This window comes from Corella eumyota, chromosome 1 (assembly GCF_963082875.1).
Source record: "Corella eumyota chromosome 1, kaCorEumy4.1, whole genome shotgun sequence".
Classification (NCBI taxonomy): Eukaryota; Metazoa; Chordata; class Ascidiacea; order Phlebobranchia; family Corellidae; genus Corella; species Corella eumyota.
The window spans coordinates 2498943-2516970 of NC_137490.1; the positions used below are offsets into that span (position 1 = coordinate 2498943).

Genomic DNA, 18028 nt, shown 5'->3' on the forward strand with positions numbered 1-18028 from the left:
TGTTAACTAATTAAAATTTGCACCCGAGACCTGGTAGAGGATTTTTTCGAGGAGGCCCACTAATAATGACGTCACGTTCCTTGCGCCTCGCTTAGTGGGAAATTTTAAGTTTCTATGCTTTACAACAGACCTATGTTAAGCAATAGTAAATTATATTCTTCCCTTTTCTTAATTTTAATAAATCGAAGTCCAATGTTTGTTAGTGCCCAAACAAATTTTTATTAATATTTTAAAAATATAAAACTCAAAATAAGTATTTTTTTTATTTTTAATAAATATTCTACAACAAAAAATAGTAAAAATAAATTAACTAAAGGTCATGCCTGTTCCATAAAGTCCTAAATGTTTGCAGAGAAGGCACGACCGCTTTTTAATGGTAACCTGGCAGTTATGTTAAAACTGCGATCAAAAAAATGTAGTTATGATTCTTAAACAAGTTGTAAATTACATAACATGTACGCAGTTTATTAAAATATTAATTATTAAAATTTGGTTAAAATATCAGTTTAATAAAAAATAACATAAAAATCACAAGTTGTAATGCGCAATATTTCCTATGTTGTAACCATATTAAAAATAGCAATTTTTTAAAAGCCATCGTTGTGAGGCCATTAAAATTACCCAAACCAAAATATTTTAACCAAACAAAGACGTATAATCATTTAACCATTTTGCTCTTTATGCTTTCCAATTAGCTAAATTTATCACCCTACCGACCGGGTTTAGGTAACTAGTAGTATTGCTTTAATGTCACATGAATGTTATTAATTGATCTTCGAGTGATTATAATTCATGTATACGTTTGTAATTACCATAGCTTTGTTTCCGTTACTTTCGATTAAGAAAATTTAAAGATATAAAGATTTTATCGAATAACCATTTGATTTGTTAAGTGTGCTAATGTTGTCGTATTACGTTAGCACTCAAATAAAATCAAAAATATTTAATAAGCGAGAAAATTGTTTTGTAGGTGCCTTAAATTAATATTAATTTACTTCAGCAAACAATAAACAACACAGAAATGGTTGCGCATAATAAAGATAATATAATTAAATTTAGCTTCAATATTATTGACTAAATCACGTGACTTTACGGTCCACAAATTACCCAATCACCTTTATGACCTTAACAAATTTCTTATTATACGTTTGTTTTATTTTGTAATTTCGGAAAATAATATATATATATATATATATATATATATTTTGTATATATCTTTATTCTCGATGTGAGAAAGTCGAATGCGCGACTTAAACATAGAGTAACATCAATTACTCCAACCCAGTCTCGAGTTGCCTGTGACAGTTTGGGATATTACATGGATTATAATTGCCCGATAATTATGCTGCTGATTAAGTGCTTGCTCAGCAGGAGTTTATATCGTTTATAGCGCCTTACTCAAGGGCGCTACAGCATGAGGGCAGTGGGGATGAAACCCACGACCTCATGTGTGGTGTAGCAAGTGTTCTTACCACTACACCACGCTGCCGGTAAATTGTTCTAGTTATTATTACGATTTTTTTTTTTAAATACCGTAAACTACACGTGTAACTTTAACGTAATTCACGATAATAACATTATTGCTATGCGACCGAATACTCAAAACAATTACAAGTTGAATTTGTAAAACGAAAAAGTAAACACTAGATGTCCCTGTTTAGCAATCTCAAAGTTAAAAAAAAAGTTAAACATTTTTTTAAATATTTCCCTAAACTACGGTAAAATATCTAAATTAACAGTTAAACACAATAGTACTTTGATATCTTATGTTAAAAAATATATAAGTTGGTTAAAAAATATTTAATTTCAACTTAATTAGTAAAATTTAAAAAAATTCTCAACAAAATCTAAATAACACAAGATTTCCACAGCTTTATGTTACACTACACCTAATGACGTCATTGGTGACGTACACACCTTTAAATGTCCAAGTGGGTGCGGGAGCGGGGGATTACCCATATGTGGGAGCAAGATTTATTCAATAATTTCGTTGATTTGTATGGCAGCTTTGCATGACGGAAAAATTTTGTTGGAATTTTTAATATTTAATAAAAATTAGTTTGATTAAGGTAAACATTAAACGATATCGCAGTACTTAGTTATGTACATAACAAAGTTAAACAATTTATTTATTTAAGCACAATTTGCAGCCATATAAGGTAGGTTTAACTTTGTTTACGAGCTGCAATCAAGTTGCTTTAACTATTACGTCATAATCATGTGACAACAAAATTTGTGCAATAACATTAGGTTTAAGCCTCGCCCCTGTCTACCTTTACAACAACCATTCAATATAAGTTTTTTTCAATTTATTGTTACTACAGCTTAAATGTATTTAAATTAAAACTAAAACAATGAATAGCCAAGTTAGAGCCGAATTAGATTGTCCAATTTGCTTGGAAACGTTTAAAAAACCGATAATGATATTACCATGTGGACATAATTTATGCAAGATTTGTTTGGATCAATTACCTGGAGGTTTAAATAAAAGGTAAGTTGATTTTTTAACAAAATAAATGAAAGAAATCATGTTACTTTTATAATAATAACATTATTAATGTAATTTTACCCGATTTTTTTTAATTTATAGCCTAACTTAGTTTTATTATTTTTAGTTGTCCTAATTGTCGAAAAGTATTTGAAGCTGAAGAACTTCCCCGAAACCGAATCTTAGAAAATGTCATAGAACAACTTAACAAGGTTATTTAACAAAAATTTTAATTTTAACCCCATTTAAATAACATGCACAATGTACATAAAGTAAGGTGGTTGTAGAGAATATTTAAAATAAAATCAGCACAAAATAAATTTAGTAAATATTTGTACAGTATACAGATATTATGAATACTAACTATAAAAACCTACAAAATACACAAAACTATACAGTTCCCAAAATTTAAATATTAAAATTATAAATTTATCAAAGTTTGTTTTTTGTATTTTAGCCAAACAACAGCCAAGTCAATCAACTCACAACAATAATGCAAAATTTAACAACACCAAAACAAAGAAAAAATAGTTTTGAAATCGAACAACTAGAAGGTCTGTTCAACAAAACTACATTTTATCGAAGTTTAACATATATATTACTTTTGTATTGAAATTTTATATGTTTAGAGTTGGGAGAAAATTTTATGAAATCGAAAAACTTCTCCGAAGCTAAATCGACGTTTGATCAAATTCTTTATGACGTCACAGAAGTAGAACGCATAAAAACAATGTTTAAAATCGCAGAGTGTTTGTACGAGATAAATAAAATGGAAGAAACGAAAGAAATGTGCTGTGAGATTGTTGCTATAACAACTTCATTTCAACCGAACCCAGATGAGTGTCATGTTATAATCAATAACATAAAGAATTTCGCTAAACAACTAACTGTTAAAAAAGCAAACCGAGCAGCAATGACTTTAATTCGATGTGGTGTTAACTTATGTCAACATTTTGACCCAAACACAAAAGTTCACAAACTAAATTGGGTTGCAGGAGCCATGCAAGAAGTAGCTGAGTCGATGGGAGAATCTGAACGAATCGAATTTGAACAACTCGGTATTCCACTATTGGAAGAAATACGCGGTAAAATTAAGACAACAATTAACGCTGATCGTGTAAAGAAATGTGTGAATGAAGCTTGGTGTTTACAATATATCGGTGCATGTTGTATTAAAATCGGTGATTACGATGAATGTGTGCAAGTTTACAAAGAAGCGATATCGCTTATGTCAAACGAGTTAAACGACGATGCTTGTTTATATCTAGTGTTTGGTCATTGCTACCATAATATCGGTGTTGCATATAAAAACAAAAAACTGTATAACAAGGCCGAAAATTGTTATTTAAAAGCAATTGAAATATATCATAAGGCAACTGACTGGCCAAATAATGATCAAAAAAATAAAGAAATTATATTTTCTTCTAAATCTTTAACCGAGGTCGTTAAACTTAAACAACAACCAGAACAACAACAGTCATGTATTATGATGTAACAAAACAAATTCACTGATATTTTATTTACCTAAAAAATGAAAAAAGCATAAATGTATTATCAAAAAATAATACCCATTAGTAAAAAAAATATGTAGTTACATACCCTGAAAGTAATATTTAGTAACATGGCAAATACCAATTAACCTTACCTTAATTTTATTTATAAGTAATTGACAAATTTTCTTCGTTTTCTCATTTAACTAACCTCTAACATGCTTTTATTAACGAAATAAATCCAAAGCAATGCATTTATTTACAAAATATTTACATCTAGATCTTAATATAAAACACTTCAATTTAATATTTGTTAATCTTAGTAACAGATTGTATCTTAACAATTAAGGGCAAGCAAGACTGTCTAAAAAATAAGTTAGCATAAAATTTAAATTTGAAAAGGTAGAAGTTTAGAAAAATAAAAGAATATAACAAAATTGAAGATATTATTAACAACTACAACAACTTGCATTAAAAAGGAAAATCAAAAATAAAAGGCACCATATTTTATATAAATTAACTTACATAACCAAACACAAGGGTATTTATAAACATATAACCAATTATAACAAATGGGAAGTTATATAAAAAACCTATTTATAAGGCACTAAACTGAAGTAACATAATACAACATATTTATAAAGCATATAAGAGTAGCAAAAATAAGTAAAAAGCAAATACATTTTTAGATAAGGATTTATTACATGTAATTATACCACAAATTATAGATGAAAAATACTTTCTACAGTTAATCATTCTCATAAGCATCATTTTCATAAGATGTATTACGGAAAATGTTGCGGCATCTTAGAGCAGATGGTAGAACTCTATTTAAAATTAAAGCGACAATTTTAAATTAAATTTTAAGATTTCGATATTTTACCAAAAAACTATTTTGTTTTTTTTAGGGTGATTTTACTACGGAATAAAATTAAGTAACTTAGTACTTTTTAAGGGTTTAATAAACTCTTAGCAACAAAAATAAGTTACAGTTGATCTTGATCTTGTTTGGACGAAGGATGATTAACCCGATCAAGCAAATACTCTTTATCTTGTTTCTCCTATAGGAAATAAATTATTAAACTAAAAAAATATTTCTATTGGACTAAATATTTTAACAGGAGTTAAAAAGTAAAATGCAGCATTTTTTTTGTATACATCTTTATCTTCGGTGTGGGAAAGTCGAATGCGCGACTTAAACATAGAGTAACATCAGTTACTCTGACCCAGTCTCGAGTTGCCTGTGGCAGCTTGGGATATTATAGAGACTATAATTGCCCGATAATTATACTGCTGATTAGGTGCTGGCTTAGCAGGAGGTTATACCATTTATAGCGCCTTACTCAAGGGCTCTACAGCATAAAGGCGGTGGGGGTTAAACCCACAACCACATGTGTGGTGTAGCAGGTGTTCTTATCACTACCCCACGCTGCCGGTCAAATATTTATTTAGGCTTTGTATGTTATTTATATAACTTGCCCTTGTTAGTTTGGTTTTGTAATTTTGACTGGTCTGTTTATTCGCAGCAGCTAAAGCAACATAGTAATACAGCACCAACCTAAAATTCAAATAAATATTTCTGGTTATTAAGAATTAAAGTATTTAAGAAAATTCAACTTTAAACTTGCAGCAAAGTTTTTTAAAAAACATTATAATTTTCTGATTTTTTTTAGTTAAATATAAAAAGCTATTTTTTTGATAAAAATTTAAAAAATAATTATCAGATTTTCTTACGTTAAAATAAACAGAATAGTTATGGCAAATCCAGGAGAGCCGAGAAACCAAAAAAATTTTTGAGCTGGTTTTGGTAAAGTCAAAATTGCAGTTGGTACTGCAAGATACATGGAGCCAGTGCCTCTAAAAGGGCCACAATGTCTGCTTGGCTTTATTCTTAAATAAAATAAAATAAAATTGTGACGTTATTGATGTACACAAAAAAAATTTCATTTTTTAGAAAAAAAGTTTGTTTTTTTCTTGATAAAATATACCAAAACTTACGATGCAACACTAACAAGGACAGGCAAAATTGCGACGACAAATCCAAACAACAGAACAATAAAAAAAAAGGTTCTGCTGCGAGATGCCCTGTAAGGTCTTGTAGCTGGGCGACAATTGTAAATCAGGGTAAGTTTTTTCAGGTAGAAGAGCAGGAAAAGTTTAATTACGACGACAACAGGAAGTAACGGTGAAAAAAATGCCCCAATCCTACAAAAAATTTTTTTTAAGTTACTAATGATGCAAGAAAAAAATGTCTAAACAATATAATAAACTTTTGTAAAATTTATAAAAACAAAGCATTGTAGATGCAAACAAATTATTTAAATTTTGCGATAAAAGTAACTGATGCATATACTAGAGCCATTGTGCAATTGTTACAACACTTGACTTAACAACATATGGTACTGAGTTCAAAACCTTCAATTTACAAATGACCTGAACATTTGCCAGGATAAAAAACAAATATTTGATTCTTCATTAAAAAACTATAAAGATTAATATTCCAAACTACCACAGTCAGCTCAACATTTCAAATGAATTAATGTTACTCTAGGTTTAGGTTATTAATCGGCCTTTTAAAACCTTAATACGAAAACAAAAAACAGATAGAAAATATTTGCTCATATGAATAAAGGTTAATCATTACAACATTTAATATATCCTTATCTTAAAATATTTATTAAAAACTGACCATGCAACGGTTTGAGTGCTAACAATAGCCAGGACATTATTTGGAATTGCAAACTCCTGGTATCCCCACCACGATGTTATTCCATAATGACAACGTTCAACTATCAGCCTTGAAGATTAAAATACATAAGTTTACACACATAAGGTATAAGTAATAAGCCTAAAATTTATTACAAAATTTGTATTTAATCTAATATGTTGAGCCTTAACTGCATAGAATTTTATTAACAAAAACTGTAAAAAATTTTGGGCTAATAAGTTAAAACCAGCAGCATCGCTGTCAGGACTACTCTTATGCTTAAATGCTTTTAAGTGAGGTCCTATAAACGGTGTGAACTCCTGCTAAGCCAGCACCAAAACAGCAGCTTAATTATCGGGCTAATAATAATCTATAATATCTCAAACTGCCAAAGTCAACTCGAGACCGGGTTAGAGTAACTGATGTTACCCTATGTTTAAGTCATGTAATTGACCTACCCACATTGAGGATAAACAAATATAAAAAAAATAAAAATATTTACTTTCGTGGAAATTCAACCAATAAAGTGACAGCTGCCACAATCAAAAAATTGTCAATTTATACATTTCTTGTCCAAGATAAGTTTCCCAACACTGTTTTAAATTTATAAAAAAATGTGATCATGTATTAAGATGAACAAGCTTTTATGGTCTATGGTGCCCTTATGGGCACTATAAACAGTCGAATTCCTGCTCTCTTAAAAACCAAACAACAGAATTAACAACAAGTAATTATATTTAAAACTTCCGAAGAGAAACCTAAATCAGGTTGTCGTAATTGATGTTATTGTTTTGCTAATGAAATTAGACTTAACACATCAAGAATAAATAAATACTAAAAATCAGACCATTGCTTACTTAAAATAAAAAAATGTAGAGTTAAAATGAATAATAAATTTGACCATTTTTTTAAAAAATATACAATTTTTTTTTATATATTTGCATTACCGGTAAACCAGTACAGTAAGTGCAATCGGGCTTTTGAAGTTCTGTTTTAATAATTTTGTGTTCAGTACAATTTATTTGCAAGTACAAGACAATGTAGAACCAAACAATGGATGCAAGTTTCAGTATAACTGTCCTGTAGATTAAAAATAAAAAAATGTTTTTAAATTCTAGTAGATTTTGAATTACAAAAAAAGTCAACACAAGACTGAACGAGGATGACAAAAGTTAATTTAGGTTTTGGCCGTAAGGAAGGCCTGACTATATTAAGAAATAAGGGTCACGTAGGTTGTCCGGTTCAAGACGAAACATAATTACACTACGGCTCTTCTAAATTCTCTCGTCTGGATTACGGTGCAAGAGAATTATTACCTACGGATTACGATGCGAGAAAATTCTTACTTATGTAGAACAGAACATTCTTTTCTCTTTGTTGGGGGCATGTCTGCTAATTAACAACAAACTTAGATTTAAAGACTTAGATGATGTCTGCAGAGGTAAAACAACCGTTGGTGTTCAGTCGCAAACTTAAAACAATAGGTCTTGTAACCTACGGATTACGGTTTGAGAGAATTTTCTCCTATGGTAAACAACACGTTATTTTGTCTAAAGCCGAACAACATACGTGACCCAGAAAAAAATAAACACAGAAGAAAAATTAAAAAAGTTTAATAACCAACCTTATCAGAGTAATTTTAATTTCAAATGTATGTGTAAAATTTTCAAACCGAACTAAAATCCCAAACAACAGTTGGGAAATGAAATCTGTCCCAATGATTGCAATTGAGGGTAGAAATTTAATAACCGTATTTAAGGAAAGTAAGGCATCTTTAGTTGATTTTTCTAAGGAATATTTGGAGGCAAAAAAGATTGCAACCATAGATCCAATAAGGATAAGAATAACAACCAAATTAATAAAGATTCTTTTGGCATACAAAACTCTTTTCTCAGACTTAGTGAGTTTTTTCTGCCATTCACGCATTTGTTCTTCTTCCAAATCAGTCTAAATAAATACATACAATAATTATTTTTACCTACAGGCAAATATGTGCACTTAGCTGCCACATAATCCTGGCATGGTATAGTGGTCAGAACACTTGCTACACTACATGAGGTCATGAGTTCAATAATATCCTCTGCTCTTATAATGTAGCACCCTTGAGTAAGGTGCTATAAAAGGTATGAACTCCTGCTTAGCCAGCACTTAATAAGAAGCTTAATTAGCGGGCAATCATAATCCATATTACCTCAAACTGCCAAAGGCAACTCAAGAATGAGTCGGCATAACAGTTACTATACAATGTTTAGTAGGTGAAGTCTCCTTCTCATATCGAGGATAAAAATATAATAAAATAAACTTTGTCAAAATACACTGTTTATAATTTTTTTAAGTAACAAAAACTAATTACTAAAATGTAAATTAGAATGTTTTATGTTAGTTCTATCGTACCTGTAGTTTATATTTAAGCAAACTGTTTTTCAGTATTGCTGTGTTTTTATCAAAGATACAAAAATCCCATCCTCCGAAAACTTTATTGGAGAAAGTTGTAGAAATATCATCATCCTCAACTAAAGCCTCCCTCAACTCACTGGCAGCTCTAAAACAAAAGTTTTATATTTAAACACTTTATTTTGTTTATCAAAGATTTAAAGTCCCTTTTTTACAAATGTTGAAATTAAAACCTTCTTTGCTGACCATGACATAACATACTTACTGCACTTTAAATCTTTATGTAAACATTAATATTTATGTCATGTTTTAAATCATGAAATTAATTTTGTTATTTTATTCCATCGAATTATTGTAATATTTATTATTTATCTTAATATTCACTGATCATTAATGCGCGAAAAAAAAAGGCAAAAAAAAAACGAAATAAACTATTTGAAAAGTGGTCATTTGTAAAAATTTATTTTTGAAAAAAAAAAATATATTTTTATTCTAGAAAAAAAACAGTAGCAGGTAGTCACAATTATAGAAATTGGTTAATTTTATAAAAGTATTATTTTAAAATTTAGTTCGCACATTTTTGTTAAACTTTTTTTTGGAATAACATAAAGAAAATCCTTGTAAAATTTCTAAAAATAATAACCCAAATTTACATTTTAAAATGACTCAAAAAAATTAAAAAAAAAAATTACATTTTAAAATGTAGTTATTTACCTTTTAAGAAGTAAAAATAAAGTTAAAGCAAAGTAAACGAAGCCAACAAGTAGGTAGGCAAGTGGTATATTGTAGGTAAAATTCACTCCACTAATATTCAAGGCAGTATTGTTGTAATATCCATAAAAAAACAAAGAGTTTTCCATAAAACCCTGCACATAAAAAACAAATATTGTTATACAATCTTTTTAATGATTATAACAATAAATTTATTTAAATATATTTAAAGAATATAACAATAAATTGATTTAAATATTTCGATAAAGCACAGAATAATTACTTGTCCATTAAACAACCAAACAAAATATTGATGGGGGGAGACTTTCGCACTTGAGTTTTTTTCTTTTCATCCATAGGCTTATTTACGATTAAACCCGGGGATTGTTCGCGGTCTCGAGAACGTGATTCGCGACGCAGTGACACCGAGCGAAAGAAAATACCATCACCACACACGAGGTTGTATATCCGAATCGTATGAATAGTTTAAGGTTTCGGTGGATGGCCGATTACACAGACAACGGCAATACACTAGGTGTCTCTTCCTCTACAATATTCAATAAAAAACCGGATCACTTGTACTTTACTGTTCTTAGAAAAACTCTTGTACTTTGCGGTCCTGAGTAATTCTCTTTTGTACATTACAGTAGTATTTATTCTCTCGTGTACTTCACGGCACTGCCTTATTCTCCTTCGTACTTGACGATCCTAACTAATTTTCTCTTCTTCTTTACTGACGCAGCTAATTCTTTCATACGCATTTCGCAGTGCTATCTTATTCACGAGTAGCTATAATTTTTAATATCAAATCGAAATTTTTGCATTCTCGATATATTTTTGTTGGAAACCTAACCCTGGTTTTTTAACCCTAATCGAGTTTAAGCCCTAGCTCATGCGATTTTAAAAATTGAGGGCGAGATTCGTGACGTCACGATAATTTACGTTCATTTTAAATGGCTTTTTAGACATTAATACAACAAATTAATTTTATAACTTACCTTTTTAAAAATTTTAAGTATCTTTTTTATTATTTATTTTAACAGGAGCAAGTTATTTTAAATTCTCGAAAAAAAATAGTGAGGATAAACAAAAAAAGGGTATGCAGTTCATTAAACATAAGATTTTTAAATATTTCATTAACAAAACTACATTGTAAACAAACTGTAATTACATTGTTACTCACATTATATCTTAATATACCCTCTTTATCCACTTTTCTAACTTTTGAGACTATAATAAATTAACTGCCGGGTTTTTAACGTTTTTTTCTAAGGTATTTGCTGTATAATTCTCCTGCTCAAGGTATTTGCTGTATAATTCTCACGTTCTTTTCTAAGGTTTTTGCTGTATAATTCTCACGTTCTTTATTTGACTTATTTATTTATAATTCTAAATATATTTTTTTCTCGCACCCACCCTTGAGTTTATGTATTGAATCACATATGCTTTGTCATAAATAAAGACTATAAATTACTTGTGTTTATAGCTATTGTAAAAGTTTATATTTGGCAAGGTATTTAATAATTTTGGGTTATTGGGCAAGTTTTAAAATATTTTTAAGAATTTGTTATCACATCAAGATTATGGTTTTTCAATGAAATGAGGCTAAGTTTTAATTATGTTTATGGTTTTGAACTAGATTTAAATTATTTTTATGGCATTTGATTGAGGTTAAATTATGTTCATGGTATGAGACAAAGTTGAAATAATGTTCATGTCATAGGGCAAAGTTAAAATAATGTTCATATCATAGGGAAAAGTTTAAATAATGTTCATATCATAGGGAAAAGTTGAAATAATGTTCATATCATAGGGCAAAGTTAAAATAATGTTCATATCATAGGGAAAAGTTGAAATAATGTTCATATCATAGGGCAAAGTTAAAATAATGTTCATATCATAGGGCAAAGTTAAAATAATGTTCATATCATAGGGCAAAGTTTAAATAATGTTCATGGTACAGAATCTGAAAATAAAGAACAGAGTTAGTATTTGTTTGTGGTAATCTAACCTGTGGGAAAACAAAAAAGTTTTAGATGTTTTCTTGTAACAGGAACTCTAAAAATAAAGAACAAATTAAAATTGACCAAAAACAAATCGACGAGCTCTTCAAAATATTTAACCAGAATCTAAAAATAAAAAACAGAATGTTTAAATTTGTTCTTGGGAATCTAACCTGAAAAAAAACCTGTAAATTTTTAAAGGCCCCTGAAAAAATAATAAATTGGTTAGTAAGGCCCCTGTAAGGAATAGTGGGCAATTTAAGAGGCCCAAGTGTAGGTAAATAATAGATTTAAAAGTAGAGGAAATAAGAATAGCCTGCAAAAAATAAAAAAGATAGAAAATACAGATATTTGTTTCTTTCTGCATGTTTACATTAGTGTTTACTGTGTATGCTATTTTTGATTCTGCCCTACGAAATTTATAATTTTTTAGATTGGATTTCCATCCACAAAATTAGATTTTTTAGTTTGGAATTCCATTCACAAAATTAAATATTTTACATCGGGCTCCGCCCACGAAGTTAGATATTTTATGGTGGGCTCCAACCCATACACTTAGGTTTAGTACATAAATAACATTGGGCGAATAAAATACAATGAATTGCATAAAATATACACAGAAATAAACACTTAATTACACACATAGGCCTAGTTTTATAAAATCTATTTTTCTATATATTTATACTTTACTTTAAAAAACTGTTATGGGCCATAGGCCAAAACCATTAAACAGTCCCGTTTAATATAATTATGAACACACAGAAATCTAGACACATTGGGACTGTGTTAACTATACTACTTTTAATGCGGCCAATTATGAGTGAGTTTTTACCATATATTAAAAGAAAAAGCAGACACATGAAACTTTTTAACCCGTATAAAATATAAAACAGGCCTGTGAAACCTTACAGCCCTACAGACCTGCAACCCAACAACCAACCTTTTGTTGAGTGAGGTCCTGAGGCCATTTATTTTTTTAAGTTCGTCAAGTTGAAACGAGGTCCTGAGACTTTTTTAGACTTCTTTTTTTGCATAAAATACACATAACATACACTAAGGCCTAGTTTTATAAAAATCGTATGCTCTTCTACATTCTATTGCGCCAAAACTGTTATGGGCCTATATAGGCCAAAACCATTAACTGGTCCCATTTGATATAATTATGAACACACAGAAACCTAAACACATTTGGGACCGTGTCAACTATACAACATTTTATGCGCAGAATTATGATTTGATTATTAACCAATAAAAAAAGCAGACACGTTAAACTTTTAACCCGTAAATTTTTAAGCGCTTGATTATGAATAGTTTAATAGTCACAAATAGAAAGAGAACAGGCATGTCAAAACCTACCCTACAGACCTGGTCTTAACATTAAATTCAGGTCCTGAGTATTTTTGAGTTTGTAAAATGATACAATCCATTCCATAGTCGTCTTCAGGTCCCGAGTTTTTTAACTTAACTTCCCCTTTGCTAGTTGCTAGGGAGGCTGATATTGGTTCCATCCAGTTTCATTTGTTCATTTCCCGCTATTATCTTTTTCCTCCAATTATATAATCCAAATATAATCCATTCTTTCCTTTACATAAAATATTGTTTAGAAAAAGATAATCGACACTAAACTCTATTTAATATTTTTTTTTTTCAAAATGTCTATTTTATGATATGTTTGTTTGTGCCAAATCTTTTAAGTTATGTCAATTTTTTCTTTCTTTGTGGCAATAATATTAAATTTTGTCAATTTTTGTGACAAATATTGATAGAATAGGTATACATCTATTTCTATGAATTAAATACCTCATTTAACTTTGTGGAAGTACCTGCGCATCAACACAGGTTTAATAATATCCATCAATTTTTATTTAAATTAAACAATAAAAAAATAACTTAAACTAATATTTATTTTATTTATGATTATTTAAAAATTAATTAAAAGTTAATATAAATATTTGTATATATATCAAATTAATAAAAATTAACAAACCTGAAACAGTGTTCCGAAAACTTGGCTGGCAAGATGTCTTACAAGAGCGAGTTCTACTACATTAACTTTTCTAAAAAAATTGAAACTTATTAAAATTTATATTTTTGTCTAATAAAGTTATAAAAACTTATTTATATTTAACTAATAACTATTTATTATATGCCACACTCAACACTATTAATGTTAAACTTTAAAAAACTTAACAACAGAGCACTAACAAAAACACGTCTACTTACCGCGAAAGTCTATCTGAAAAGAACTAGAATTCCGATTTTCAATTCAAATTTGCCACGAAACCTTAGTCACATGGCCTTTCACGTGTTATGTGACGTGTGTGTATGTGCACAACGCCGCTTACAGTAAAAAACGCTTTTTAAAACTGTCAATTAACATATATCTGCTCAAATATAACAACACATAATAATAACCTGTTATATTATCTTAAAGTTGATTCACTTTTTAATCAATATTTGTAACAATTAACGTCCTAAACGACAACTCAACAGCAAACACTAGCTTTCACAATGCGCTTTATGATGCAACACCCAGATTTCGCAATAAAGGAATTTCTCGGGAAGACGCCCTCATTATTACGTCACATTCTCTCACTTTATAGAAAAGATTGCAACATTTCAACTGATTGTAGTCAACAATATGACCTTATTTGTTTATAAATTAGCTGTTTGGTTTCAGACACGCAACAATCCGAGATCGTGGTCAAGAATTTTTTGGGGAAGCGCACTAATTATGACGTCACATTCTACGCACCTCTCGTAATGGAAAATTTTGAGTTTTCTATGCTTTATAACAGATTTATCATTTTTTTTTTAATCATGAAATTCGAAATCTATTGATCGTTAGTGTTCCCACACATATGTATTATTATTTTATAAATAGATAACTTAAAAAGAAGTATTTTATTTATTTTTAACCTTATTTTTTGCAACCACAAATGGCAAAAAAGAAATATCTAAAGGTCATGCCTATTCCATAATACCCTAAAAAAAGGCACAACCACCATTCAATAGTAACCTGACAAATAAGTTTAAATTTCAATTTAAAAAAGATAATTTCAATTCTTAAGATACGATGTAACATATACGTGGTTTAGTTTAACAGTAATCGTCGAAACGTTGTTAAAATATAGGAATTATCAAAAAATATTTTTTAAATTTACTAGTTGTGGTGTTTAAGCTGGTTAAAACTGTAGAATAACGTACGGCGGTTTTACAAGCAATACTTTTTTTTTAAAAAGTTTTGATGTTATGATATTAAAGAGTTTATTCCAATTAAATCACTAATTTTATTTTTAACACATTTAACGTGATGTTATTGATAATTATAAAAACAAGTACTTCGAAATAATGTTATTAAATACCTAAAAAACGTAAATTTTCTGTAAAAATATTTATCAAATTATTGGTAAAAATAAAATAGCAAGTAACGCATTAGATTTCATTTATCCCAACGAGGCCAAGTTTTATTTATTGAAGCGTTATGTAGATTTTGTTTTTGCTGAAAATAAATAAAAGAGAATAAAGAAGCAAAGAGTAGAAGAGCAAGTTTTGTCATGGTCATGAATCTAAATTAGCTTTAAAATTTTTTCTTTACAAAAAGTGTTTTTTTATATAGAATGTTACTACAGCGTAAGGCTGCCACTAGCTTACTAACATAACTGTAATAGCTACACAGTTTTACATGCATCAGTTTTTATTTCAGAGTTAAAACCTAATTAAAACTAAAAACAATGAATAGCCAAGTTAGAGCCGAATTGGATTGTCCAATTTGCTTGGAAACGTTTAAAAAACCGATAATGATGTTACCATGTGGACATAATTTATGCAAGATTTGTTTGGATCAATTACCTGGAGGTTTAAATAAAAGGTGAGTTGATGCTTTAACAAAAAATAAAGCTCTTATTGTATATAAAGCGATTTATATTTATTGTCCGTTATAAATTCAACTATGATTATTTTTAGTTGTCCAAATTGTCGAAATAAGTTCAAAGTGGAGAGACTTCCCCGAAACCAAACCTTAGAAAACGTCATAGAACAGCTCAACAAGGTTCATTAACAAAAAATACTAATTTAATAAAATCCTTTTTTAACCCATCAATAACAAAACACGTTTTTTTGAAAAAAAAATTTATTGAAAAAATAAAAAAACTAACAGTTAATGTTTTAATTATTTTGACAAATTTAAACTGAAGTATTAACAAGATTACAATCAACAATTCACTTCTAAATTAAAATTTATGGTTACCAAGGGTAGTATTTAAACATAGGATTTCCAATGTTAATAGTTTTGTGACCAATATAAAAGAATTTATTTTAAAAATATAATTTTTTAGACAAACAACAACAAAATTAATGAACCTAAAAGAATATTAGGACAAAGAAAAAATATTTCTGAAATTGAAGAACTTAAAGGTTTGTTTAACAAAATTATATATTTAAAACATTTAAAATCTATATTAAATATAAATTATTATTAACAAAAGTTCATTAAAGTTTTTATAATTTAGCTTTAAATTTATTTAGAATTTGGAGAAAATTTTATGAAATTAAAAAACTATTCCGAAGCTCAATCGGCGTTTGATCAGATTTTTTATGACGTCACAGAAGTAGTACGCATAAACACAATGCTTAAAATCGCAGAATGTTTGAAGGAGACGAATAAAATGGAAGAAACGAAAGAAATGTGCTGTGAGATTGTTGCCATGACAACTTCATTTCAACCAGAACCAGATGAATGTCATGATATAATTAATAACATAGTTAGTTTCGCTAAACAACTAACTGTTAAAAAAGCAAACCGAACAGCAATGACTTTAATTCGATGCAGTGCTAACTTATGTCAACATTTTGACCCAAACACAAAAGTTTACAAACTAGCTGGAGTTGCATGGGCCATGCAAGAAGTAGCTAAGTCGATGGGAAAATCTGAACGAATCGAATTTGAACAACACGGCATTCCACTACTGGAAGAAATACGCATTAAAATTAAGACAACGATTAACGCTGATCAGGTAAAGAAATGTGTGAATGAAGCTTGGTGTTTAAAATACATGGGAACTTGTTTACTTAATATTGGTGATTACGATAAATCTGTGCAAGTTCACAAAGAAGTGATATCGTTTATGTTAAACGAGTTAAACGAGTTAAACGACGATGCCTTTTTACATCAAGTGTTTGGTCGTTGTTATCATGATATGGGTTATACATATCAAAACAAAAACAAGCATGACGAGGCCGAAGATTATTATTTAAAAGCAATTGAAGCAAAAAGTAAGGCAACTGACTGGGAAAATAATGATCAAAAAAATAAAGAAATTAAATTTTCTTCGAAATGTTTAACCGAGGTCAATAAACTAAAACAACAAGGTTCATGTATTATGATGTAAAAAATGTAACTCGATTATTATTTAATAATTGTTTTGTAATAATTAATCATTGTGGCGCAATCTTCTAAAGGTACCACGGTCGCTAAACGTGAACAAAGCAATTTATTATGACGTCACAATATAAATTCAACTTCGTTATTAATTGGCAATCAAAAAATTAAAATGTGAAAAGTTTAATTGATTTAAATTTGTATGTTAATGTATATAGAATTTAATATTTAAAATAACTTTATTCTCTTTGATATTTATTATTAAATTTTTCAATTTGGCTTAATAGACTAGTACCATTTTTACCTGTAAGTAACTTATGATCGTAACTAATAGATTAAAAATTGTCAGCATGATGTATTGGTAAAAGCAATTGCTACACCACATAAGGTCGTGGTTTCAATCCCCACTGCTCTTATGGAACGTGTTATCGCGGTTTAGGTTTTGCTTTCAAATAAAAACGTACAACGATGCCGAAAATTGTTTTATAAACGAAGTGTAAAACTTTCTTTCGAAGGCCTTCCAAGGTTATAAATCTTAAACAACCAAGCGGCTGATATTGTAAAAAAATGTGACCGATGTGTTCTTACTGTTATATTGTTGTTTTATCATTAGTAAAAATGCATTGATTATGTTAGCACCCCGTTAGTATTTGAAAGTTAATGTGTTACAGTTTTTTATGGCAAGCTTTAGTTGTTTTTGCGCTTCACTGAAAATTGTATTTAGTTTAATGGAGTTTTGTATTCACTATTGTTAGATATGTAATGTGAATGTGTTTATATTCTAGTAGCTCTTTTAAAGGTTGTAAATAAATTGTACAAAACACTGAATTAAATATGTTACAATTTTAATACAAA

At 29.0% G+C, this 18028-nt stretch overlaps 2 protein-coding genes across 2 annotated transcripts; one reads left to right on the top strand and one right to left on the bottom strand.

Moving 5' to 3' along the window:
* Window positions 1-4569: 4569 nt before the first annotated feature.
* Window positions 4570-10738, bottom strand: LOC145764010 (transmembrane channel-like protein 7). The gene is given in 13 exon segments (XM_082575571.1): window positions 4570-4805; window positions 4969-5039; window positions 5458-5536; window positions 5713-5868; window positions 5977-6183; window positions 6668-6775; window positions 7188-7236; window positions 7239-7278; window positions 7633-7765; window positions 8310-8632; window positions 9080-9227; window positions 9794-9945; window positions 10733-10738. Coding segments are annotated over 13 exon segments (1551 nt in total). The 3' UTR covers window positions 4570-4726.
* Window positions 10739-15453: 4715 nt separating this feature from the next.
* On the top strand, window positions 15454-17995 carry LOC145758516 (uncharacterized). Its single transcript, XM_082572517.1, has 4 exons — window positions 15454-15664; window positions 15760-15844; window positions 16131-16209; window positions 16321-17995. The coding sequence occupies exons 1-4, from the start codon at window positions 15528-15530 to the stop codon at window positions 17181-17183; spliced, it is 1164 nt and encodes a 387-aa protein (XP_082428643.1). The 5' UTR covers window positions 15454-15527; the 3' UTR covers window positions 17184-17995.
* Window positions 17996-18028: the final 33 nt, after the last annotated feature.